This window comes from Elephas maximus, chromosome X (assembly GCF_024166365.1).
Source record: "Elephas maximus indicus isolate mEleMax1 chromosome X, mEleMax1 primary haplotype, whole genome shotgun sequence".
Classification (NCBI taxonomy): Eukaryota; Metazoa; Chordata; class Mammalia; order Proboscidea; family Elephantidae; genus Elephas; species Elephas maximus.
This window is the reverse complement of record NC_064846.1, coordinates 165,619,461-165,646,476: the sequence shown is the minus strand read 5'-3', so window position 1 is coordinate 165,646,476 and position 27,016 is coordinate 165,619,461. Positions and strand designations below refer to the sequence as shown.

At 44.7% G+C, this 27,016-nt stretch overlaps 1 protein-coding gene and 1 long non-coding RNA gene across 2 annotated transcripts in view; one reads left to right on the top strand and one right to left on the bottom strand.

Moving 5' to 3' along the window:
• Positions 1 to 1,331: 1,331 nt before the first annotated feature.
• GEMIN8 (gem nuclear organelle associated protein 8) lies at positions 1,332 to 23,927 on the bottom strand. The gene is made up of 4 exons (XM_049873349.1): positions 23,844 to 23,927; positions 14,797 to 14,841; positions 13,695 to 14,151; positions 1,332 to 2,534 (listed from the first exon to the last, which is right to left on the bottom strand). Exons 2-4 carry the CDS (start codon positions 14,806 to 14,808, stop codon positions 2,278 to 2,280), a joined length of 726 nt encoding a protein of 241 aa, XP_049729306.1. The 5' UTR covers positions 14,809 to 14,841; positions 23,844 to 23,927; the 3' UTR covers positions 1,332 to 2,277.
• LOC126069706 (uncharacterized) overlaps positions 23,348 to 27,016 on the top strand; it is a 119,641-nt gene continuing 115,972 nt past the window's right edge. The window contains exon 1 of the long non-coding RNA XR_007516019.1: positions 23,348 to 23,383. This is a non-coding gene — a long non-coding RNA (uncharacterized LOC126069706). The remainder of the gene's footprint in view (positions 23,384 to 27,016) is intronic.

Here is a 27,016-nt window from a genome sequence, read left to right as displayed (position 1 = left end):
TGTCTCTTTCCTCTAGCAGGGCACTTGTTACAATGACTGTCATCGCAGACCTATCTGCCTCCCCTCCTAGAACTAAGTTCCTTCAGGGAAGACTCCAGTCTAGCAACTTCCCATCCCCAGAGCCTGGAATGGAAAGGGCTCAAATATTTGCTGAATAAATGAACAAGTCATGGGTCCCTCTGGTCACAAATCATCTGAGACGCAACTGGGAAGAAGGAAGGGTGGGAATGAGGTGTCAAGAAGCCAACCTGGGACCTCCATTGGCATGCTGGCATTTTTTAAAGAAAGGGAGTAAATGAAGTCATCATTTATTGACTCCTTCCCACGTGGCCCCCCACTACGCATTTTATGGGCACTAACTCAATGTAGGAATCCCTGGGTGGCAGAAGCAGTCAACGTGCTCAGCTGCTAACCAAGAGGTTGGAGTCCACCCAGAAGTACCTTAAAACAAAGGCCTGGCGACCCACTTCTGAAAAATCAGCCATTGAAAACCCTATGGAGCACAGCTCTACTCTGAAACACATGGAGTCACCATGAATCGGAACTGACTAGATGGCAACTGGTTTTTAACTCAATGTAGTCCTCACAACGAGCCCATAAGAATGATTAATACCCCATTTCAAGGCAAGAAAGCGAAGCGCTGAGAGGCAAAAGGGACTTGTCAGCGTGACAAAGCCAGCAGGGGTGGGATCAGTTGGTGGTTTCTTTGGGGGAAGGTATGAGAGTGCTATGCAAAGAGAAACATTTCACTCTCGAATGGCTAAAAACCGGCTGCAATTACAGACTGTGGTTTGCATTTGTACCTGAGTCACATTTATTCCATATTTAGGCATATGAGTTTAAGATGAAAAACAGAAATAATAAAGATTTGAAATTTTAGTCATGTGTCACCTCAGGGGAAAGTTCATTCTGGATTTTGTCTGCAATGCCTGAGCACAAATTGAAACTCGAGTAATAAAACGAGCTTGGAAAAATAAGCACCCGGAGCTGACGCAAAAAATGCATTTGTCTCCAGGCGAAGGCTGCAACTTGAAGCTGAGTGTCTGGAGGGAGAAACACATCAATACTGAATCTTTTCCCCAGCCTTTGATGGATGTGCTAATCGTGACAGGTCAACGCGGGCGCACCCTAGCAACACACTGTAATAACTTATTTTTTAAAAGGCAGCTGGTTTTCATAAATGGACTGCTACACCAATTCTTAGATTTTTACTCTCAGAAATGAAATATCTTCCCCTATCAAAAAATATCTGCTATATATAGTAAGGAGCCCTGGTGGTGAAGTGGTTAAGAGCTCGGCTGCTTACCAAAAGGTCGGCAGTTCAAATCCATCAGCCACTCTTTGGAAACTCTATGGGGCTGTTCTACTCTGTCCTATAGGGTCACTATGAGTCGGAATCAACTCGACAGCAGTGGGTGGGTATATATAGTAAGAACTCAATTATGCATTTTCTACACTACAGCGGACTACAGAGGTGACCAGGCTTGGGAATTATTACTCATGGCTCTCAATTCTGTATGACATTCAAGCTCTGTGGAGATGACAACAATAATAATGCCACACGGGTGACTTTCATTTCATTAAAGCAGGGATGGGCAAACTATACCTGCAGGCCAAATCTGGCCCATGGCCTGTTTTTATAAATAAAGTTTTATTGGAATACAGCCACGTTCATTTGCTCAGATATCCTCTTTGGCTGCTATAATGCTGCAAGGACAGAGTTGATAGTCACAACACATACAGCTTGCAAAGCCAAAGATATTCACTCTCTGGCCCTTCACAGAACAAGTGTACGAGCCCTGCATTACAGAGAAGTGCTATTTACTTACTTGACTGCATGCTTGAATCATTTTCTGTGAGATCGAAAGGAGCTGGTGTTAGAGAGGACCCCTGGCTTATTTAAGGTATCTGAATAGTTCAGCTGGGTAAAAGAGAGAAGAAAATATCAAAAGGCAAAAAACTAGGCAGCATCTGCAAGTGCGAACTTTAATGAATCCTACCCTATTAATGACAATATTAAAAAAAAGCATAATATATAAGAAATGATCATTTTCTGTTAAGAGAGAATATTTCACGATGGCAACAGTGCGCAAGGGAATACCTCATGGTGGCAACAGTACGCGTCCTGCCGCCCCTCCACGTGGCTGACGTGACACCCACCCCCAGGATGGGCACGCTGGGATTCTGGCGAACATGTTTGCTTTTCAGCCCCATACCCCTTCCCCTGAGAATGCACAGTGAAGGGGAGATGAAGACAGTATACCAAGTGGAAGGGACTCAGAACTTCAGGGGGATGACCGGCCAGTACTTGGGCCTCTTGAGATCACAGTGCTTGTTGAAGCTCAGCTGCACGGCGGCCTCCATGGCCTGGATCTTGGCGGCGCCGTCCCCGTACAGCAGCTTCATCTCGGCCTGGCGTCTCTCGCCAGGCCTCTCAGACGGGGGCTCCACTGACCGGTGAGTGTTGTAGTACAGGTCGTGGTCGGCATTCACATAGTCGTCCAGGCGCTCAGCGTCCAGCTGCTGCTGCCGCCCTGAGAACCAATACACAAGAGAGAAGCATGGTGAATTCGGCTTCTGATGGATGGGCCCGCTCCAGGCCCCAGGCGCCCGCGGCCTACCTTCCAAACTGAAATCGCCTGCTGTGCTGGCCGAGCTGCTGTGCTCTCAGGACTCTGCGGACTGTCTGCTTAGTCACGAAGATCACTGTTCACTGTCAGAGGTTCTACACTGAAAGGTACCTTTCAGTCGATTCCGACTCATGGTGACCCCATGTGACAGGGGAGAACTGCCCCGTAGGGTTTCCTAGGCTGTAATCTTTATGGGAGCAGGTCGCCAGGACTTTCTCCCAGGGAGCTGCTGGATGGGTTCGAACTGCCAACCTTTCAGTTAGCAGTTTAGTGCTTAAACTGTTGTGCCACCAGGGCTCCTTTATACACTTGTAGAAATGGCAAAAAGCCACAAGGAAGGAAACACAGCACCCAAAACTACCGAACCTGTGGGAGGGACGAACAGGGGGAGCGCAGGACATTTCTGGGCAGTGAAAGTATTCTGTATGATGCTGTAATGATGGGGAAGAAGGTATATGGGAATGCTGCACTTTCTGTCTAATTTTTTCTGTAAAACTAAAATTGCTCTGAAAAATAAAGTCAATTAAAACAAATAAACGCAAACCACCAAGCTCTGAGATGAGCCTTGAAAATACAGAAGAAACATCAAACCACCCCGGTCCCTCCCTTCCCATCTACACGCCCCCCTCCTCCCCTCCCCAGGTAGGAAGGGTTGATGGAGCATGCTTGGTTTCAAACATTGTACCAGGCAGCTCAGAAACCAAAAGTTTCCAGAAAAATCCAGTGTTAGGGAGAGTCCCAAGCCCCACAAATGAGGCGGTGGTGGGGGGAAAATCACACCTTTGGGAGACACATGGCTTTTAGGTAACCCAAGCAAGAACAGATCCTAGTCCCTGCAGAGTGCTACGCTGGTCCTCCCACAAATTCAAAATCCAAATCATAACAGGCAGCCAAAGGTTAAGTGATTCAACACTTGTGGAAGGTAAAAGGGCAAAGACAGGGCGGGTCTGCAAATGAAATTAAGACCTCTGACTTCTAATCTTCCTGGGATATTAAGGATTCTGCTAGTGTGTGGATTTTCATACTGTGGGGCTTGACTCTGCATTTCACAGGCTGGCCTTGGTTAAATTTCAGGAGATATTATTTATAGACTTTTCACCCTACGACGTTCAACGGATTCTTGTAAAACAATAAATATTCATTGTACTCTCCCCTCTATATGTTTCACTCTAGCAAGTCCCAATGTTATAATTTTTGTTTTTACGTAAATAGCAACAACATAAAAAGGCCAATGAAACAATGCAGCATAAGGTAAAATTTAGCCACCAGACATCGATTCTCTAAGTGTCTCTGCCAAGAAACTGGTCGCAGAATGTGCATCTCTCTAGCTATTAAAAACCATGCTACCGAATTTACTAAACAAGGAGTAAAGAAGCCTGTAGGGGAATAAAGCAAAGATACAAGCCATACTTTCCTCGCTAAAAAAAAAAGAGTAGCAGAAGGAAAGATCAATGGAAACATGGATACTCCCTCCACTAGCACCTGAGAGAAACACAATCATGAGCTCATCAAGGGTAGGCCAGTTGCCATCAAATCCATTCTGACTCATGGAGACCCCATGTGTGTCAGAGTAGAGCTGTGCTCCATAGGGTTTTCACTGGCTGAGTTTTCAGAAGTTGACTGCCTGGCCTTTCTTCCCAGGTTCCAGAGTGGACTCGAACCGCAACCTTTGGTTGGCAGCTGAGCATGTTAAAAGTTTGCACCACCCGGACTCCTCCTCAAGGGTAAATGGGAAGATATTTACCTGCTCTCATAAACTCACAAATCTTGCTCTTTATAAATATCACCTTACAGCCAGAGGGAAGGAGTTTGATAAATTTGAAAACATTATTAAAAATGTACACATTTCTAGTGAAACAAAACATCTGGAAACAGGAGGGAGGTGGGTGGAATCACGTATGTAGGTAGCCCTTTCTGCCTTAGAACATCTGCGGTTCATTTTTACATAAGTAACACACGGATGAGCCGAACAACTGTCAAACAAAATAAATGAAATGTCATTGTTACCTTATCCAGTGAAAAGCAAATATATATTAATTGATGTACTATGAAATGCAGAACTAGACCAAAATAAATGGCTAACATGCAGCTGGATGAGAGGCCAAGCAGTGTTTTTTACTTTCTCACTCTTTCGGCCACGTCTGAAACATCAGTACATACGTTCTTCAGTTATCCTGGGTTTAAATTCTATGCCCCCCAAAGGGCATCCCGTTGGAGTAGTGTGGCAGTGGATGAAATTGGTCCTAATTAGCCTGGGAAAATGGCCATGTCTAGAAGTTTCTCTGACTTCCATGGTAACTTCCAGGGAGAGGAAAAAAATTAAGAGGGCTAAAGAAAAGCGCCCCACCGTTGCCGTGCCTGCTTGTTAGTTCCACAAGTGAAACTGTGCGGTTGGCCAGCAGCCCCTAGGTACCCCCGGAACTTCTGTGTTGGCACCAGCACTGAGGCTGGGGGGATGCCACACTGGGGACCAGCTCCTCCCTGGGGAAGTCTCTCTTTTTTTCTCCTGCCTCCTTCCTGCGAGGATTCAACACTTATCTTTTTTTGTACTTCAGACTTGGAAGGAAAGCTTAGTTTGATGCTTTCAGAAGGAAGAGGAAATGAAAGGTGACATGGGTCAGCGGATTTTGGGGTAGGTAGTCAGACTTTAAAAAAAAAAAGAAAAAAATTTTTTTTTTAGTCAGACTGGTAAATATGTTCAGAGTCACTAAGAGAACGTATAGGCATTTCACGCGTGCCTTCTCCAAAGGCAGTAAGAAGAGCACTTGTGAAGAAACCTGGCTAGGCGTGGAAGTGGGCTGACAGGCCGTGCCTTGGCGTTCCAGGAAAGATGGAATTTGACTGAAGGATCTCTGGTTCGAGGACTACTCTTCTGACGGCTTGGGTTTCCACCTTAGTGAGGGGCAACAGAGTCACTCTGCTGCCTATGAGCAGACTCAGACCGCTCCAACCCTCCTCCGGCCCTCTCAGAAGCCCACCTGTGGGGCTGCGGTGCCTCCAAGGCTCTGTACGCAGAGTATGGAGCCCCGTGGTAAGAGGCGCCTGGTCTACTGCCCTCCATGTGTCTTCCATCTGCCCTAAGACTATTATAAGTGCCACCAACACATTTAGTGACACAACTGATGTTTGGCTTCCTGTCTGAATATGAGTCTTTACTAACCACTGGAATCTTAACTTTCTGTAGTGTTCCCGGCCAACAGGAGGTGTGACTTCTCTCTTCTACTTCTGCATCTCTATTTTTCTTTTCCTTATAATTTTATAATTTACACATCCTTATTGTGATTTTTCTCTTCTGCTACCCTCCTGACAAAAATGGTTTTACAGATATTCAGTATACCATGGACTGCCAGAAGAACAAACAAACCTGTCTTGGAAGAAGTACTGCCAGAATGCTCCTTAGAAGCAAGGATGGCAAGACTTTGTCTCATGTCCTTTGGACGTGTTATCAGGAGAGATCAGTCCTCGGAGAAGGACATTATGCTTAGTAAAGTACAGGGTCAACGAAAAAGAGGAAGGCCTTCAACTAGATGGACTGACACAGTGGCTGCGACAATGGGCTCAAACACAGCAAAGATTGCGAGGATGGCACAGGACTGGGCAGTGTTTCATTCTGTTGTACATGGGATCGCTGTGAGTCAGAACTGACTCGAGGCACCTAACGCCACCACCACCACCACCAATTCTAGAAAGGCATCTTCTCTTACTGTTGATACCTGTGGATGAGACGCTACTACAAAGCAGACCCAGTGGCACTCAATGAAGCCAGGTGACTTCCCAAGTTGGCACTCAGCATGTGCTCATGGGCTCCCATCACATGGCTTAGTTCTTAATAAAGTTCATTGAGTTTCTGTTTAAGGTGATGGGAAATTTGGCAACGGATATTGGTTATGGTTGCACAACATGATTAACGTAATTAGTGTCACTAAATTACATGTGAAAAATCTTGAATTGGCAAATGTTGTATTCTATATATATCTTTACAATAACAACAAAAAGAAAAAAAATATCAGGTACAGTACTTTGCAAAAAATAAAAAATCAAGTCTGTCCAGTTTAAGAAAAAAAGATGTTCCCCTCCGTCCTGGGTTCTCATATTTCCTTCCCACCCAGGCCTCATCATGAAAATTTAAGGTCAGACCTTACCCCCTCCCTGCCCCTCAAAAGATTGGGAGATGTCATGGTTTCCCACACAGCTGCCCCAAAGCACACACATGAAGGGCGAGAAGCCTGCTCCCCAGCACTGACAGACCTGCAGGCACCTGGGTACCCACTATGCAGGGTCCTCCGCATTGGACACTAAACAGGTGCTCCGGAAAGGACTGCTGAAAGAACACTTGGACATAGGCCAGACCTTGTATTTTTGGAAAACAACTATTTCCTTCCAGATATTGCTAAAGAAAGGTCAAAACGATGACAACCCAGGAAAAGAGAAACGGCGCTCAAACCTCCAATGGTGCTGGGCAGAGTATCCTTTGTGGGGTCCTCCGAACCTGAGGGGCTGAGGGAAGAGGAGGAAGGGAAGGGTGCCAGGAGTTGTGCACTGTTGCTGTTCTGCTTCCAACAGGGTCGCTTTGACTTTGCTTAGCCACACAATTAAAAAAAAAAAAAAGAGTATTGAGGCTACACCACAAATTTGAAAAGCAGTCAGTTAAAACCAAATACCCCAGACTGCCAGTGCCTCACGGTTACAGCTAGCATCTGAAAGCGCTTTACCTCACACTGACTCAGGGGACCAAGCAAACCTTGGAATGGAATACACTCACTTGAAGGCATCCACTTATTCTGTTTTCTATTTATTGCTTCCTTCCTCTCAACAAAAGAAGGGATTCTCAGTCACGGGCAGTCCTTCTTCCTGTCCAAACGAGGCGAGGGCTCAGCCAAGCAGAGGGAGAATCCTCTAAGGCAGAGAAGCCCGAACATCACACGTCGGGCATAACCCAACTGCTGCCTTGTAATTGGGAGTTTGGCCGTTTTTATTGAAAACAGCTATAGGGCTCAATGTTACCAAGCACCTTTTTTTCTTGTAGGATGTTTGGCCAAAGCAATTTGTTATAATACAAATCGGAAATATCCTTTTAGATTCCAGCTTTAAAATAGGGTTACTGTGCATACAGGGTTAAAGCAAAACAAAACACAACAAACCAAACCAGTATTATGCTATTAAAGAGAACCTTTACTGGATTCCATCCAAAATCTTGGTATTTTTCACCTCAATCTATACACCTACACGATGTTACCATTGTAGAGTTCTGGTTCATAAGGAAAAAAAAATCACGTGGCCTGGAGAGGCCCTTACACAGGAGGAAAGCATTCCTTCACTACTCCACAGGTAAGTAATCCAAAGACAGAACGTTTGAAAGGACAGAGCACTAAGACACTAGGATAAAGAAGGTTGTTTTGCCCATTTTTCTGAGATTTGAATGTCTTTCTGATTCTATCCTCTGCTATGCTGACAGAATTAATGATCACAGCACAACTGAAAGGAGCCCTGGTGGTACAGTGGTTAAGCACTCGGCTTTGAACCCACCAGCCACTCTGTGGGAGAAAGACGTGGCAGTCCACCCCTGTAAAGATTACAGCCTTGGAAACTCTAGGGGCAGTTCTCCTCTGTCCTGTAGAGTCGTTCAGTTGGAACTGACTCTATGGCAACAAGTTTTTAGCACAACTGAGGGAAAGCATCCACTTGATTTATATCATGAATACCCCATTTCTGGGTTGGTGGCAACAAACCCAGAACACGGGTGCTCACTAGTAGAACTGGGGCCATCTCTGAAGGGTCTCATACCCTCAGCCCACAACCCTAGCCTCACCAGTGACACACCTGGTCACTAAGTCAGTGGACACTCACCATTTTCGCTTTTACAATAAAGTGTATTTCCATCCCTCCCTTCCACTCTTGTGCCTGCCCTCATGTGAACTGGATCACTTACTGGCTTCACACCCTTCCCAACATCTGGGCTCAGAGAAAACACACACACATGGCAGAACTGTGCCCAGTCGACATGACTCCAAATTGAATCTGCTGACTAATAGCTCACTAAACACTATGCTGGACATAGCCTTCACCACAGCCCTTAGGTAATGTCACGCTGAGGGAAAGCCAGCTGCGTCTCCAGGAACCTGGCTGAAGACTTGCTATGAAAATAAGAGTCTAAACCTTCCTACTGGGGTGTGTGCGTGGTGCGTGTGGGGGGGGGGGGGTAGGACACAACACAACGGAGCAAAAATCCCACCTCAAAACGTATAAAAAATACACCAGGGCCCTTTGGTGAAAACAGCACTTTGAGTTCTAAGCAGGGAACAGACTTACCCTCTTTCTTTCTCTCATTCCGAACCGACCCTATCCCCTACCCCTCAAGGACTAGAGCAAAGCCCATTCTCCACAACCACCCTGAGATGCTCCTCTCTGCCTGCCTGTTTCACTGGCTCTACCCATCAATGGCATAACTAATCACGACCCCGCCAGACTCGGCTCTTCCAGGTTTCAGGCTGAATTTCATTTGTCTCCCCTTCCCAGCTGGAGTTCAGCTCTTTGAGACCATGTCTCTGTTTTAACCCTAACACACAACTGATAAATCTCTGAATGACTCACGCCTGGGACAACAATGGCACTGTTTGTTTCGGGGGGCCTATTCTCTAGTGGGGTGATCACCTTCACTCATCTTTTCTCCAAGTATTAGGAGCGTGACCTTGCAGTCATGTCTAAAAATTTATACTTCTCTTAACCTAACAAGACACATTCGCCTTCAGAAATAACTGAAAACAGCTGACCTGTAAACTTCACTACTGCCTACTTTCCCATAAGCAATGTTATCACTGATGTTCTAAATAACGGAAATGTCTCATTAGGAGATGAGACATGTAACATAATCAAAAGCATGTATGCTCCCACTGCACAAAAGGAGTTCTTTATTTGTTCTACTCAATGTTTTGTTTTTATCAGTGAAATACATTAAATTAGAGATGAGCAGGAAGGGCAGTGTTCACAAACAAAAACATCCTGTCCAATCAGAAGGATCTGACCCTGAGAAAAGGTTCAACACGACCCAGATGATGAAAGCTTGTCTAACATATATGTTCCCATCGATGTGAGCAATACTGAAAAAGTAAACTTTTCAAATGTGGCCACATTTTCCCTTGTTCATGATATTTTATAAAATTCTGTGTTCTCTAAATGTTTCAGGTTCAAAATTGAATTTGAATGCACTGAACAAGTAGCTTCTAGTGGTTCAAAGCGCAAAACCAAAACAGAAAACTTGAGTCAAGTGTTCCCACTACTCAGGCCCTCATCTCTGTATGAAGCACATCCCGGCTGTGTATGTCACCAAGCCTTTGTGCACTGGGCCTGGGAGGAAATGGGTCAGAAACCACCACGGGCCTTGCTTGGCTTCCACGTGAATTCCGTCATTCAGTTACCGTTTGAAGGGGCATGGAGTGGCCCTCAGCGTGGGGAGCCGGCCATGCTGGAGACGGCCGCTCATCGCCATGCCATGGGGCAGGATCAGACGCCGGCAGCTTCTGCTAGTAAGGAGCAAGCCTTCAGCAGGAAGAGCAAATCCAGGCCAAGTGACCCCCCAGTCTGCCATCACCATTGTCAGGCAGTTCCCGAGTTTGCCACCCCCGTGATGAAGCTGCAGGAGACAGCAGCACCACAGAGGGACTTCTGCTTTTACCCACATGGTTCTCTGGGACAAGGAGTTCTCAAGTATGCTAGAACCATGTGTTTTACAAACACAAAGAGCAGAAGCTTCTTCAGTACTGTTGTTAGCAAAGGAACTGGGCTCATTTTCTCAGCCTGTGCATTTTACTATTTAAACTGTATCAAGAATCTTTGAAACAGAGTTAAAAATTGGGTTCACAGCTACTTCAACCCAATTGTGTTAAGGGCTAAATCTGACAGACACCAAAAGCATTCTTTTAAGTTTTGAATGTTCTCAATCAATTTAGGAGTTTGAAAAGTGCTGCCTATGGCAGAAACACATGAACTTTTTGAAATCACAGAACCTCTTTCTTAAAAATATGCAGAACTGCAATCAAGCATGAATCCAAGGCAAAAACAAATTTTACCTTTTTTTCAAAATACATAGAAAACAACCGCTAGTGCAATTTCATGAGTGAGTAGGAATTGGAGCAGGTCCACACGTGGTTGGAGTACTGTTGTTACAGCTTTAGTATCAGAGTAAACCCGGTTTATGATTAACAATCCACCAGAAAGGATGGGTTATTAGCAACTAACTGTAACAGTCGCCATTTGTTGGGTGATGACTTTGTACCAGGCGCTGTTCTACAGGCCTTTTATATTATCTCAGTAATCTTCACATCTACCCCTCCATTAACGATGATTCCCGTTTCCCAGGCGAGGAGACTGAGGCACAGAATGCATAAGGCAGGTGGCCCAGGAGAGGATAAGAAACTGCAGCTAGTGAGTGCTGGAGCTAGGCTTGAACCCTGTGATTTTAGCAGTTCTGCCAACTGCCAGTGTATAAATTTAATAACAAATAATGTCAATACTGAAAGCTAAGATTAAAGATGGAGGTTGGAAGGGTTTTAATAAAATTACTTTTGTTGCCTTGCTCTCTAAAAAAAACAAATACATACATAATGCATTTTCTTCACAGAGATGGCAAGACCTGGACGATTTACTTGATGTCTCAGTCACAGATTGCATTTGGGAACAATGAAAATTCTCACAGTGATGACAATAGTACAATTTGGAGCTGTGAAGTAAAAAAAGCTAACTCTAGAACAACATCAAACGAAAGAGGAAGTTTACAAAGTTTGTAAAGCGTCCTAAGCCTAGCTCACTTCGTAATTACGAATTCCCACAGAATCACAGCAAGGTGGCACTTTATAGAATACAACTTGAAAAATTCTGGTTGAAGACTTATAATTCATACTGAAATACTTCATTTATTCATTCAAAATAATATTGAGTGCCAGGCACAACTTTGCAGTATGTCATTTTCAGGGCTGCTTTTAACTACCTAGAATCATACCCGACAGTGGCAAGAGATAGGAGCCAGGATGGTTCCTAACCATATCTATAACTCAACTGCTTCAGTTTGTTTCCCTGGTTAGAAGGACACATTTCATTATTTTATTTTCATTTCATTCATATCCATTAAAAAAAAACAACTGAATAACTATCAGGTTTATTTTAAATCAGCAAATAAGGCGAAATGGCTTTCATTTGTAGTTACGAGTTCATCATAAAAGTATCAATTTTTGGTGGGGAAAAAAATGTTATTCTACCTCCTGGTAAGGGTGCCAGAAATATGCCCTGCCTTGATCATATTTTCTTTTTCTAAAGCTGTAACAACAGTACTCCAACCACGTGTGGACCTGCTCCAATTCCTACTCACTCATGAAATTACACTAGCGGTTGTTTTCTATGTATTTTGAAAAAAAGGTAAAATTTGTTTCTGGCGATCAAGGAAAGACATGTAGTCTAGGTGAGCCAGAAAATACTGTCTTCAAAATCCTTGTTTGGATATACTTTCTAATATGCATCAAAACAAATGCTACGGTTTAATCAAAAGAAATGAAGTTAAAACGCCAGAAGCAGCAGTTTCGTGAAGACTCACAGGCAGAGATACCAAAGGACACACACTTTACACAAAGCCCACTGCTCACTTCTGGGACCCAGTGGGGATCAATAAATGCCAGTCCATCATTAGGAAAATACAGATAATTTAAGATGGAAATGACATCCTCCCATTCCCAGGCTTGTATATCTATTATTAGAAAATTCTAGGCAAAATGTCATACAATTAGACCTCAATAAGAAAAATAGTGTGACTGGTTACTAGTTAGAATAGGGAGAAAAGCATGTGTGTATCTGTCAGCGGCACTTCAAATGTAAATGGTCTGGCGAGTTTGAATACTCAAACCCAAAACCAAACCCACTGCTGTGGAGGTGATTCCGACTCATAGCGACCCTACTGGACAGAGTAGGACTGCCCCATAGGGTTTCCAAGGCAGTGGAAATCTTTACAGAAGCGGACTGCCACAACTTTCTCCCGAGGAGCGGCTGGTGGGTCCAAACTGCTGACCTTTCGGTTAGCAGCTGAGTGCTTAACCATTGCGTCACTGGGGCTCCTTTTTAATACTCAGGAGACTACAAAAAGCAGTTCTAGATCTTTGTAGCAAGTCAGGAAGAAATTATAAAAAGAAAATTCCTACTTTCTGACTGAAGCTATAAAACCATGATTGCAATTCTCTAACCCCAAGGACAGCCAGCCTCAATACAGGATAAAATGGGGATGTTTGAAGTGCTGGACATTTCTTTATTCTGTTTAGGCTCATACTGCTCTCCGCTCTGCGGGGAGTGATTTCAAATTCCACAGCTCTGCAGCATGGGGCACGTCTCAGAGCTGTGTACTGGTAAAGCAGCAGTGGCATTTGAGGGCCCGAGTGCTTGAAGGAAAAATCCTGGCATCTGGCAGGAGCTGCAGTCAGGCAGGCAGACCGTGATGTGAATCGTAATAACCAATGACTAGTCACGTACCCTGGCAAATCTTCTGAAGACTTCGTTTCATCATTTGTACAATGCGTTCAATACCTTGAGGGGCTACTGTGTAGATGAGGGATATCACACACACACTTCCCTATCTGTGAAATGTCTGACATTCAATGAGTGGTAGGGGTGCTATTAGGATAAACTTTGTTCTAGAACAAAACAAAAAAAACAGTCCTATACTAAAATAAAAAGGAGCCCTGGTGCTGCAGTGGTTAAACACCTGGCTGCTAACCAAAACGTCGATGGTTTGAACCCGCCAGTTGCTCCGTGGGAGAAAGATGTGGCAGTCTGCTTCAGTAAAAATAACAGCCTTGGAAACCCTACGGGGCAGTTCTACTTTGTCCTATAGGGTCATTATGAGTTGCAATCGACTCAATGGCAATGAGTTTTCTGGTATACTGAAATAACTCTGGAAGCTACCATATCTGAGAAGTATTATCTGCACCAAAACAAGGAGTTATAAAATAGCTGTATGTATTAGGGGAGAAAGAACGCAAAAGGCAGGTAAGGGAAGGAAGCACGAGGAGGAGACAGGCCTGGACTTACGTCGCTCTTCTCTGTGCCTCTCGGTCTCTGCAAAGTACTGGCGCAGCTCCTCGGTGATCTCCATGTTGCTCAGGTCACACTCGACTTCCCCGTCTGACTCACTCTCCACCTCCTCCTCTGATGACGAAGCTTGCTCTTCTCTGGTGGATGCCTGGACCTGATGGCTGTCATGTGGATGCTGCCCAGACCCTCGAGAATGCGGGTAGGTGCAATGGGGGTCCTGGGAGGCCGAGTGATGGTCATAGAAGGACTGAGGATATCTACCCTGGTTAGCGTAATAGCTGTAGGGAAGAGGTGCAGGGGGGAAGTACCACGAGGATTTGAAATAGGATTCGATGGCCTTCCTGTAGGCATGGTGGTGGCTTCGCATCCAAGCCATTGCTTGATGATAATGCTGCCAGTATCTTGCATATGCCGGATGAGAATACCAAAGATCAGCATCTTTCGAAGATGACGCCTATGAAATGAAGGGTGTAGGGCGGACACCAAACAGTTCATCTTCAAGAGAAACCATCAAATGTTTCATCAACTAACCAACAGGTATTTATGGAGGGCCTACAACATGCCTACTATACATTAGGACAGCACTGGGCCAAAAAAGGTATGAGAGGTCCATGGCCACAACAGACACCACATGTACACATACTGGCTCTGCAAATACACCTACATGAGGTACACGCAGAACAATGAGCTCAAGGGTACAGCACATTATCAAGTGGGGACAGAGGCTAATAATGACCATTTTTAGATATAATTCAGGGAGAGATAAGGGCCCAAAGTCTGTCATCTCAGCCATCTGTACCCACTGTAATTAAGCAACTAGTTCCCAGTTAGAAACAGGTGCCATGAGCCACATGGACTGATGACCAGGAAGGACTCTGGTTCCTTCTCTGCCCTCAAGTGCCCCATGACCTGGTCCACTCCTCAATGCCTGCTAAAAAAGATATCTAGCAAAGCCCCTAAAAGAACTTTGACTTTTTTGTTTTCTGAGGTATTGCTTCAGTCTTCTCCATCATGGAATGAGAACACCAAGACTTTAAACACTAAAATTTACCCTTGTTTCTCTTATGAGATTAAAAAAACAAAAACAAAAACAACTTACCTCTGTGGCCATCTCTGATGGTGACAGTCCCAACAGGTACCAAACCTAGGAGAGAACAGCCACAGTGGCAACATCTCATCAGTACAGGTGTGTGATATCCAGGGCTGTTTCATGGTTTGTAAAGCTAGCTCCTCAGAGGTTGCCTCTTCCCAATACCATGCCTGATTTCATGCCTACACGACCCTGGCACCTAGGCTATGATCTCATAGTTTGAAAAGGAGGGATCCACTTTGGTATCATTAAATGGGACACAGGACACTGCATGGCTTGGCATTCAATTACTGGTTTCCCTATTGAAAGTAAAGCCTGCAAAAATAATCATGTAGATATTTAGTAGTTAGTATGTACATAAAAGAGCCCTGGTGGTGCAGTGGTTAAGACCTACAGCTGCTAAACAAAAGGTCAGCAGTTCGAAGCCACCAGCTGCTCCTTGGAAACCCTACGGGGTGCTTCTATTTTGTCCTATAGGGTCGCTATGACGTGGAATTGATTTGATGGCAACAGGTTTGGTTTTTTGGGAGGGTATGTGTTTAAGAGGGCAGTGGTAGTTCAGTGGGAGAATTCTAGCTTTCCATGGGGAAGATCCAGGTTTGATTCCCAGCCAATGCACCTCATGTGCAGCCGCCACCCGTCTGTCAGTGGAAGTTTGCGTGTTGCTAGGATGCTGATTGGTTTCAGTGGAGCTTCCAGACTAAGACTAGGAAGAAAGGCCTGGAGACCTACTTCTGAAAATCAGCCAACAAAAACCCTATGGATCACAACAGGCTGATCCACAACTGATCATGGGAATGGCACAGGACTGGAAAGCGTCTTATTCCATTGTGCATAGGTCGCCGTGAGTCGGGGGCCCACTTTAAAGCAGCTAACAACATGTATATAAAAAATTAAACACACAGAACACAAACTAAAAATTTACAACTGTTACTTCCTTCCCTCGTCCTTACCTCATGCCAATGCCTGTTTAAATTAACCCTGAATTTTTCAACACTTGAGAAGAATACATCTTTCCGACTCACCAGAAACCTTTGTTGCATCTCACCTTAGGTCTGGGACTTGAAGAAGCCTCTCTAAAGCAGGACTCCCTCCAGCCTCGGTTGTGCCCTGGGCTTTCATTCTCCTAAGTGGATCTCTCTTTGGTTTGGGTTTTGAGTGCAATGAGCCTCTCTGGGAGGACACCACATTCTCCTGCCTATCCACACTGCCTCTTTGTAGGGGGAGAAACCGGTCCAGGGAGACTCTACACTGAGCAGCCACACCAACCGCTTTCTGGACAGCACTTCTCTGCGGAGAGAAAGGCTCCTTTGCCGTTATCTACCTGCTTGTTATTTACTGATTTATCTGTATGAAATACCAAAAGCTAAAGTTTAATCTGCAGTTGTACCTTTCACAATCTATTCAGATTTTTTTTTCTCTTCAGTGGTTCAGAGCTACTAAAATCCCAGCTTATGCCAGCATGTGCCTTAAAAAAAAAGTTAAACAAAAATAATATCCTAAAATGAATGAGAGTTTAAGAATCTGTGAGATGAAACCACTGACGCAGAGCAAACAGCTCCTTAAGTTGGGAAACTTCGGCAATCAGATACTGAAGGAGTCTCAGTTTCCCAACTTCACTTAATTATAAGGTAGCATTAAAAAATCTCGAAGCCTTAAGAAATAAACTTGGCTTATTTTGTAATATCTATCAGATGTTTTGCTATCGTTAACGTAAAAAATCGAGATGTTAAATTGACCACTTCTACCTTTTACAATATTTCCTAATGAGAACCATTCACATTCTTTTTCAATGTAATAAGCTTTCAAGCGGGGTATTTCCGAGAGGGTTTTTTTTTTTTTTTTTTGGACATGACCTTCTGTAAATTTATCTTAAATGTGGCCTACACTTCCTATTTCCTGTTCTAAAGTCACACGGTGACTGTAAACTGTAAAGGAGCTAATGAATACAGTGAAAACACAGGTGTAAAATTAAGTTCATCTTACTTTCAAACTAGAACACGAGGGTTTAAAACAGGGGCGATTACCTGAAAATCTGACTAACTGCTATGTGCTTCCCAGGCTAGTGAAGAGCTATATAAAACAGTCAATACGAGGGGCTTACCACTCAGGAGAAGTGAAATGAAGACAAATGCAATGATGGTAGAAATCAGTACATACTCGAGCGCTAAGCTGTATGGTGCGGTCTTTAAGTGGCTAATTCACTGCAGCCCGGTTTCATTTTCCTGTCACTAAAATCTGAATTGCTTTCTGAAAGCCTGCAGCACATAATGACATTTAAACAAACTCTTAAGTGTATTTCAATCAAATTTGTTTGCTAGATTAACGAGGGGCACAGGAATTAGATTAGAAAACCCTACGAGACAACTCCGTGTCTTCTGGAAATGATGAGCTTTGAATCCAGACTTCCACACTTCCTAAGATATGCTTAGCACCAGGTTGACGGAAGTATCAATTACCCCGAGTTGGGAAGTCTAATAACCTCAAATATGTCATAATCACTCTTGTGACTGAACAGTACTGCAGATCTCTGAAAGCCCGGGAGATACAGCCTGGCTGTAAAGGTGGCAGCACAATACTCTGAAAATCCCTGAGATGGCTACGAGAGGCTTCGCTGCACAGAGCTATAAGTTTAGGCCCGTGGGAGTGTGATGTCCACGCTGCAAAACGCCAACAGCTGGAGGGCTTGTGCTCACTTGGGAAGTGGCTTCTGCTTTTGATTCCCACTTCCAGCTGCTGTGTCGTTGACTCATGGCGACCCCATGTGTGTCAGAGTAGAAACGTGCTCCACAGGGTTTTCAATGGCTGATTTTTTGGAGGTAGATCCCCAGACCAGGGCTTTCTTCTGAGGTGACTCTGGGTGGACTTGAGCCACCAACCTACTGGTTAGCAGCCAAGTGCTTAACAGTTTGTATCACCCAGGGACTCTGATGTCTTTGATACAACAAATCATTTGGGAAAAGGGCTGCCATGCCATACTGCCTCAGAGGGCCCACAAGGTACACTCCGAGCACTTCATCAGTGCAAGAAGCCAGAAAACAAGCTGAGCTGACCGAGGGGAAACCAAGTGTTCCAACAAGAAGCAATTCATACTCAGCCCAGTACGCCTGATGTCTCTAAAATATATTAATTACTCGTTTTTTAAGGTGCTAGACTCTTTTAACACCCAGGCCATCAAGGGAAGGTGGATTTCTGTTACCGATGGACTACAGTGAACTTTGTGAGCAGTTCTGTTCTGGTTCTGATGATTTGTTTTGGCCACTAAGGCACTTATCATCAAATCTGCCACCACCCTCCAGCAAGCTGAGTCGTGGGGCTAGATGTCGAATATACTACCCCCCTCACCCCTGGCTTTCTTATTTTCCCTTCCCAAATCCCTTCACCTATGCATCAGATCCTTTTACATTTGAAGTACTTTTGTAAGATCCCTACAGTCCTAGAGATACTCAATTACAAATAGTTCCTGCGCAGCAATGATAAGTTAATTAATCTCTCCAAAATCAAATAAGGCAGAGAAAAGGAGGAGCTGCTTGCACAGAGCTTGATAATTATGATTAGCTTGTATTACTTTTCTTATTTTGTGTCAGCAAACTTTTTCAGTAAAGAGCCAGACAACAAATGTTTTAGGCCTGTGGGCCATATTCGGTCTCTGTCACAGAGTCTGAAGAGTCTTCTTTGCTTCCCCCCACCCCCCACAAGCCTTTAACAATTTGAAAAGCATTCTTAGCTCACTGGCAGTACAGAAACAAGCTGGGGGCCATCCTTTGCCCTCCGCTGCTTTAGGTTAACGCATCACCAAGCAGTAGAGACTCTACCCTCGATATGCTGAGCATCGTCATTGTTCTCCATTTTTCACGTGGATGTAGGGGGGAACTTTGTGATTCCCACATAGCTCATTCATCATTAGACTTGGAATAAGACTAGTAGAAACAGGAAAACTATGGTTATAACCAAAAAAATGTTCTCTATGACTAAATATACCATGGAGTGCCAGAAGAACGAACAAATCTGTCTTGGAAGAAGTACAGCCAGAATGTTCCTTAGAAGGAAGGATGGCGAGACTTCGTCTCATGTACTTTGGATGTGTTATCAGGAGAGATCAGTCCCTGGAGAAGGACATCATGCTTGGTAAAGTAGAGGGTCAGCGAAAAAGAGAAAAACCCTCAACAAGATGGATTGACACAGTGGCTGTAACAATGGGCCCAAGCATGTCAACAATTGTCAGGATGGCGCAGAACTGGGCAGTGTTTCATCCTATTGTATATAGGGTCGCTATGAGCCAGAACAGACTCTACGGCACCTCACAACAAGACTAAATAAGGACACAGGGCCATTTCTTAAAGAGCTACATAGACATTTAAAGGCTCAATTAAACAAACAAACTCCTGCAAAACAGCATCTGCTGACAAGCTTAGAACACTTGTAGTCTCCTGATTGCTGACTGAGGCCTGTTAGCTGCTGCGTACTGGTCAGAGACATAACGACAGAAAGCAGAAGACAGTTCTAAGCAGTTACTCCCTGGAAGAAGTAATAGATTCTTCCCTGCTAACCTCATCAGTTAAATCACAAGGGAAAGGGAGAACCATCTCTAAAAATGGGTCCTGTCAACTTTTTTAAGCTGGTTACTGCTTCCATACAGAAAGCTTAAGGACCTTATAAGAAAAGAAGGCCTGGGTTTCTGAAAAGCCAACATTTAGAATAATTCTACACATTATAGCCACACTTTCAGACACCATCACCATCTCAAAGAACAATGCTTACAGCAGCCGCAGATTTTGATGCCCTTTTAATGTTATTCGATTTTATCTTCCATCCCCTACCTCCCTGGAATGTCTTCTCTTAAATTGCCACAGCCTTTGTGGACCAAACAGCATCTTTTTTGCTTAATGAGATGGTGGAGCTGAGAGAAAAGGGATTGGCGATGTCAGGAAGGCTGAGATCCACAGCAATACAAACCGGGTAGCCGTCCCCAGTGAGTACAATGGCATCATAGTCATTGCCCAGCTGAGCCCGAGCTAGGACAGAGACCGAATTCATTGTCTGTCCATCCTCAACCACCACAGAAGGAAGGAAAAAAACAGGGTTGAGGTCATTCATTAAACACTGCCGGGGCCTACAGGCAAAAGACAGAGCCTCCAAGTCTTGAAAAATATATTTTCCCGTACAGCCTTTCTCAAAACATGCATTCATTCTCAGGGAATCTGTGCTCACCCTGGAAGACAGAGTTTTAAATTCATAAATATACATGAAGACAAAGAGACAAGAGCCTTGCAGTTTTCAATGGATAAAATGTGACCATTTCCATTCAAGCTATTAAAAAATTCCACAAAGAAGTAATGTGGTTTTGTGGAAAGGTAGTGACATCATCTATGCTGTTTTTACTGCACATTTATATTCGTATAGGATCCAGGATGTGCCACAGCAACCAGATAAATAAAAACACAAATTCCCCCCTCCCCAAACGATAATGTATACGCTGCTACTAGATTTCCCCCTCTATCCTCGTTTTCGAAAATTCTGAAATGTCTGGATTTTCCAGAATTCTGAAAATTAAATACCTGAAAACTCACTTGCTTGATTTTTGCCTGGAAGCACACTACAAGTCAATCTCCAAATAAGCTACAACGGCTAATGCCTCCAGAGCAGAACCTTTCCTGTAAAGCTCCCACCTATATGATTCTCTGAGCCCCCAGATAACCTGGGGTACCTAATTAGGCCCTCAATTTCAACTGTTCCAAGGTAGAAGGAGGGGATCTGCTGAAGATTGTGGCAAAATAAATGAAGGCTCAGTGAGAAATCTGCATTACGTAAACTGAGTCAAAGGCAGCTCTAAGGAATCTCCTTACGGGCAATAATAACCCCATCGGAGATGTCTTCCAATAGTACACCCCAGTAACTAAAATACATAATAAAATGGGAGACGGGGGTGGTGAGAGCATTGCCTTGCCCTGTCCCCAGCCTCAAGAGGAGGCTGGCAGGTTCATCTGGCTTGATGCCTTCCTGGGCTCCCTGCTGTGGCTCTGCAAGGCCCCTGCTTAGTGATTTGGACATCAAAGATGGCTCAAGTCCCAATGGCCTTCCACTACCCTCAGGAGTCCAAGCTCCACCTTTCGGCCAGACACAGGTTTTCTATAAATGCACTTGCCACTGTGTCCCCAAAGCCTGCACTTCCCCATCTATAACCCAACCAAACCAAACCCATTGCCATCGATTTGGACTCACAGTGACCCTAATGGACAGATTAGAACTGCCCCACGGGGCTTCCATGGCTGTAATCTTTACGGGAGCATACAGCCACATCTTCCTCCTGAGGAGCAGCTGATGGTTCAAACCACTGACCTTTCGGTTAGCAGCCGAGTGTTTAACCACTGCGCCACCATCTATAACAACCATCACAAAAACTGATGGGCAGGGGAGCCCAAAAACTTGACTCTTATTTGCTTTTCATTCCCTTGGCCCCGAATCCCAATTTACCCTCTAAGATGGTGTAATACGGGAACCCTGGTGCCATAGTGGTTAAGTGCTCCGGCTGCTAACCAAAAGGTGGGCAGTGCGAATCCACCAGGTGCTCCTTGGAAACTCCATGGGGCAGTTCTACTCTGTCCTATAGGGTCACTATGAGTTGGAATCGACTCGATGGCAATGGTTTTTTTGGGGGGGGGGTGTTGTGATAAGGGAAACCTTGCTGGCATAGTGGTTAAGTGCTACGGCTGCTAACCAAAGGGTTGGCAGTTTGAATCCGCCAGGTGCTCCTTGGAAACTCTGTTGGGCAGTTCTACACTGTCCTATAGGGTTGCTATGAGTCAGAATCCACTCGACAGCAATGGGTTTGGTTTGGTTGTGATAAGAAGTAATGCCACAGAGTGTCCAGAAGGCGGAAGGAGAAAGACAGAAAGGATGTGGCAAATAAGCTCCCCCCCCCCATGCAAATGATATTCCACCCACAGAAGAGCATGGTTTCATTTGTCAGCAAGGGTGATGGACTTGTGAATGGATCTATTTGCAAATTCACCGAATCCCAATGTGACTAGGGTCAGAATCAGAAGTGAAATAGGAGGCCATACAAAAACAAAGTTACCCTGACTCAAGAACACAACAGGCAATGGGACAACTGAGAAGGACATAATGAAAACACAGTTCAAAAGAGGAAACAGAGAAGTTCACTTCAGTGCAAGCATGTCCTTCATACAGCAAAACCCAGTGTGACCACCAAGGAACACGGATTGAAGAGGCAGGCACTGCATATTAAGAGCAAATCAGCACAAACCATGGCTCATTTAAAGTGGTTAAGACCACCAGTAGCTTTCAGGAATATGATTTGAAGTTTTCCCTCTTCTGTAAACACATGCATGATTTTTCCATGGTAATCTCTCTCTGCTGAACGAATGCAGCACTCACTAGGCCTTACTCATCTGGGTGCTTAATTACTTGTAGGCATGGATTCTGCTGTTTAAGTTTCCTGTTTTCCTTCCAGCATAAAAATAATGACTAGTATTTCTTGTCCTTGGATGTTCGTGATTATCTGTTGTTTGCTGATAACACTCTCCCCTTCTACTTTTGTCAGAAAGGAGAGGGGGGATTGAGTAGCTAGTAACTCAAATTAACTCTAAAAGGGCTCACGGGTTTTCAAGAAGCAGGCATTTAAATTTGTTACTATGTTTTCAATTCAAGATAGTTTCAATTCATCCTGTCTTTGAGCAACTACAGTTAGGCTCTTTTTTTTTTCACTTGTCCAACTGTTCTTTGGCCAGATTTTCAGTTCTGTACCTAGTGTGTGAACTCTCCAAACTTCACTCTAGCCTTACTTAGTCAACCTTTTCCCCCTATCCTTCTCACAAACCTAAAGGCTGCATCCAAAAAGACAAGCTAATCCTTTAACATCTGTGAAACAGTTTTAGGATGAAAATTTCTCTCTGGAGCTTTGGTTTGTATACTTTTCCAGTACAGTGATGAACACACAGAGAGGATTTGTACACTGCTGTGAACTTGCCTTTAATTACCCTTGTCCAGAGTTACTAACCAACAGTCTTTTAAAATATATAGTTTCTGCTCACATTGCCATCCCAAAGGGATTGTTACTCTGATAAACTGTAGAGTATAAATAGCTTTTTAAAGAGTAAATCGACAATTCATGGGAACCCTGAAAAAGAATGACCCCAGAAGTGTTATTTGTGTTATTAATTTTCAGATTTCCAAGTAATGTTTTGACTCAACGTGAGAAACAGCTGAATACAGAGCTTCGCCTGTGAAACAAGTTTCAAAATCATCTCTGAAAAAAAAATGGCTCAGAATCATCTAATCTTTGCCAAGAGAATCTCAGGACTTGAGCTGAAAGGCTCACCGTTGGCCACCGGTTCAGCTCCACCCCATCACAGAGGAAGAAAGGTGAGAAAAGACACGCTCCACCTCAACACGTAAGACGCACAAACGACCCCAGGTGCCAATTATGTTCTCAAGAAAATTTCCACCAAAAACTGTGACCTCCCACAGAGATCAGAGTGCAAGGACAAAGAAAGAAAATGCCAAAGTGAGTAGAGAGGCCAACATCCCGGACATCCTTCAAGGCTGAGGTTGCCCTGGGCGCTCTTCTATTCAGGTATTGGGCAGGATAGACAAAAGTCCAATTTCATCTCCAGACTTGGCTTAACTAACTTAACTAACTGTGGTTTTCGGCACATCGGAACCCCCGAGGCCCAATTTGAGAGATTCTGATTTCATTGGTCTGGATAGGGTCGCTAGGACTGGGAATCCACTCGACGGCAACGGGTTTGGTTTGGGTTTGGGTGGGGGGAGGCCGGGCATCAGCGTTCTTAAAAAGGTCACCCAGGTGATTTGGATGCACGGCCTGTTGAGAGGCTCTGGAATTAGTCCCCTCTCACAAGTAACCACTAACGCTTTAGGTATCTCCTGGGTCTGTGGCCCATCTTCGGCCACGGGATGAAAAGTACCACAACGTGGCCGCCAGGGACCTCGGTTCTCCCCGCCACAGAAGGAGCCAGGGGCCTCTAGGTTCCTCCCTCACTCCCGAAAGGAACCCCAGCTGTCCCCGAAGTCACCTCGTGGGCACGCAGCTTGCAGACTCCGGGCGATTGGCGAGCAAGGACCTATTTTTCGGTGGGGAGACGGAGGGGGGCGGGCGGGAATGGGCGCGGTTGCCGGGGCGACCCGAGGTGCGCTTCCGGTGCGGGTCACATGGCCAGGCCGACCGGAAGTCCCGCCTCATTCCGGGACGTCACGGGGCGGAGCGGGGCCTGGGAGCGGCGCGGGGTCAGGGCTCGGGAGTGGGCCGGCGGGCCGCGTCCGCGCTGACGGGTGGGGTGGGGCGGGAAAACCAGGGTCGCTGTCTCGGGCGCCCTTTCCCCGCAAGTGTTCTTTAGCCTTTGATTTTCCGCCCTTCCCTCAACTCTCATATTCGTTCCCTTGTCTTTAGCCTTTTATTATTGTTATTTTTAAACTAAAATGGACAGTGGTCGTGGCCCAGGGCAGGTTTTGGAGTTAAATTCACCCAGATCTGAGTTCAAATGCATTTCCAGCCCTTAGTTTACTTAACCTCTCTGAGCCTCTGGTTTCTAACCCATAAAATGTGAATAATACCTGGTGCATTATCACAGACAAAAAAAAATGATTATTAACATTATTTTTGCCATCATAATCCTCAATACCTACCCCACTAGCATCCCAGGAAGTTCAATAACAACCAAGCATAAACTCCTAGAAGTCTTAAGTGGCATCTCTTTTCTGGGGTAATTAAGCAAGATGTGTCAAGAGCCCTAAAAGGGGCATACTTTTGTCTTAGAATTTTCACTTCTGGAAGTTTATCCTAAGGAAATAACAGATGTGAATAGGATATTCATTGCAGAATTATTTTAAAAAGTGAAAAATTGGGAACTCTCTAAATGTCCAACAATGGGATGGCTGAGTCAATTAGGCTCTGTCAGTGGCCTAGATCCTATTTTTATACTATACTATTCTCTTTTTTACTATTCCTATACTGGAAACCCTGGTTGAGTAGTGGTTAAGTGGTACGGCCAGGCGCTTCTTGGAAACTCTATGGGACAGTTCTATTCTGTCCTATAGGGTCGCTATGAGTCGGAATCAACTCGACGGCAACGGGTTTGGTTTTTTTTTTTGTAATCCTGTACTGTCCCAGTTGCCACGGACCCCACATGTGTCCCAATAGAACTGTGGTCCATAGGGTTTTCAGTGGCTGCTTTTTTGGAAGAAGATTGCCAGAGCTTTTCTCCAAGGTGGCTCTGGGTGGACTTGAACCTCCAGCCTATAGGTTAAGGAGCCTAGCACATTAACTGGTGGCATCACCCGTTGTCTTCCTATACCAAACCCAACCCATTGCCGTGGAGTTGATTCTGACTCATAGGGACCCTATAGGGCAGAGTAGAACTGCCCCACAGGCTGCAATCTTTAAGGATTTAAGACTGCCATATCTGTCTCCTGAGGAGTGGCTGGTGAGTTCAAACCACTGACCTTTCAGTTAGCAGCCGAGCACTTTAACCACTGTGCCACCAGTACTCCTTGTCTATACTATAAAAAAAAAACAGTCAAAATAATGTAGAAGATAGACTTAAACTCTTTCAACAAGTATTTACTGGATGCCTCCGATGAGCCACCTGTTATTTTCTACACCATCCAATGTGATAGCATCGAGCCACATGTGGCTATTGAGAGCTTGAAATGTGGTAGTTGAATTGAGCTGGCTTGTAAGTGTAAAATAAACACTGGATTCTGAGAATTAATATGACAAAAATAATGCAAAATAGCTCAATCTTTTTTTTGTAGTGGTTTTTTTTTTTTTTAACATGTTGGGTAAGGACTGTTTAGGTTAAATGAAACATATGATTAAAATGAGTTTCACCTGCATCTTTTTACTTTTTAAATACGATGTCTTGATTTCCTAGGGCTGTCATAACAAAATACCACAAGGTGAGTGACTTTAAAGAACAGAGACTTGTTTTCTCACAGTTCTGGAGACTAAAAGGCCAAAACAGGGTCTCGGCCATGTTGATTCCTCCTGTGGGCTTTGAAAGAGGAAGGTCGTTCCATGTCTCACTCCCAGTTTCTGGTGGCTGCTGGCAATCCTGGTGTTCCTTTCTCACTTACAGATACATCTGCCTCTCCAGTCACATGGTGACTGTCTTCCCCTCGTGTGTGTGACTCTGTTTCCCTGTCCTTTTATAAAATGCCATTCAGAAGGGATCGAGACTAGGACCCACCCTGTCCCCCCTTCCCCCCCATGACTTCCTTAATTTAACTGATTACATCTGCGAAGAAAAATCCCATTTCCCCAAACAAGGCCACATTCACCAGGGCAGGGGTTAGGATCTCAACACATCTTTTGGGGGGGACACAACTCAATTCATAACATACAGTTACTAGAAAATTTAAAATTTACATCTGAGGCATGCATTATATTTCTCTTGGACAGCAGATTTACTGGATATACAGAGGTGAACAAGACCTTTTTTTCTGATATCAAAATTAACAATCTGTTGGGTAAAGCATAGACAATAAACATTTCGGTTCAGTGGTAGAATTCTCACCTTCCATGTGGGAGATACGGGTTCGATTCCCAGCCAATGCACCTCACGCGTAGCCACCACTTCCCTATCAGTGCAGACTTGTGTGTTGCTATGATGCTGAACAGATTTCAGTGGAGCTTCCAAATTAAGACATGGGGAAACCCTGGTGGCATAGTGGTTAAGTGCTACAGCTGCTAACTGAAGGGCCGTTAGTTCGAATCCACCAGGCGCTCCTTGGAAACTCTATGGGGCAGTTCTACTCTGTCCTGTAGGGTTGCTATGAGTGAGAACCGACTCAACGGCACTGGGTTTGCGGTTTGGTATAAAGTATGGTCTGGCAATCTACTTCTGAAAATCAGCCAACGCAAACCCTATATATCACAACTGTCTAATCTGTAACTGATCTTGGGGATGGCACAGGACTGAGCAGTGTTTCCTGGAGTTGCCATGAATCAGGGTTGACTGGAGGGTGGCTAACAGCAACAGAGAAGGAAGGTGTCAGTTGCGTGGTAAGATGATGCTGAATCTCAAAGAATGAAAGTAGGAGATGGACTAAAACTGAAATACCCATCTAAGTGCTGAAGTCGCAAATGAGGTTGAAGTATACCCGGGAGGATGCCCCCTAGGGCAGTGGAGGTTGAAGATGGGAGTCAGCAAGCTTTTTCTGTAAAGGGCCAGATTTTTGGCTCTGCCTT

Bases quoted from the DNA above. Each gene is read 5' to 3' on its own strand.
- GEMIN8 (XM_049873349.1), bottom strand. The intron at 2,535-13,694 runs GTAAGTCCAGGC...ATTGGTTCTCAG, and splicing joins GAGGCACAGAGAAGAGCGAC to GGCGGCAGCAGCAGCTGGAC.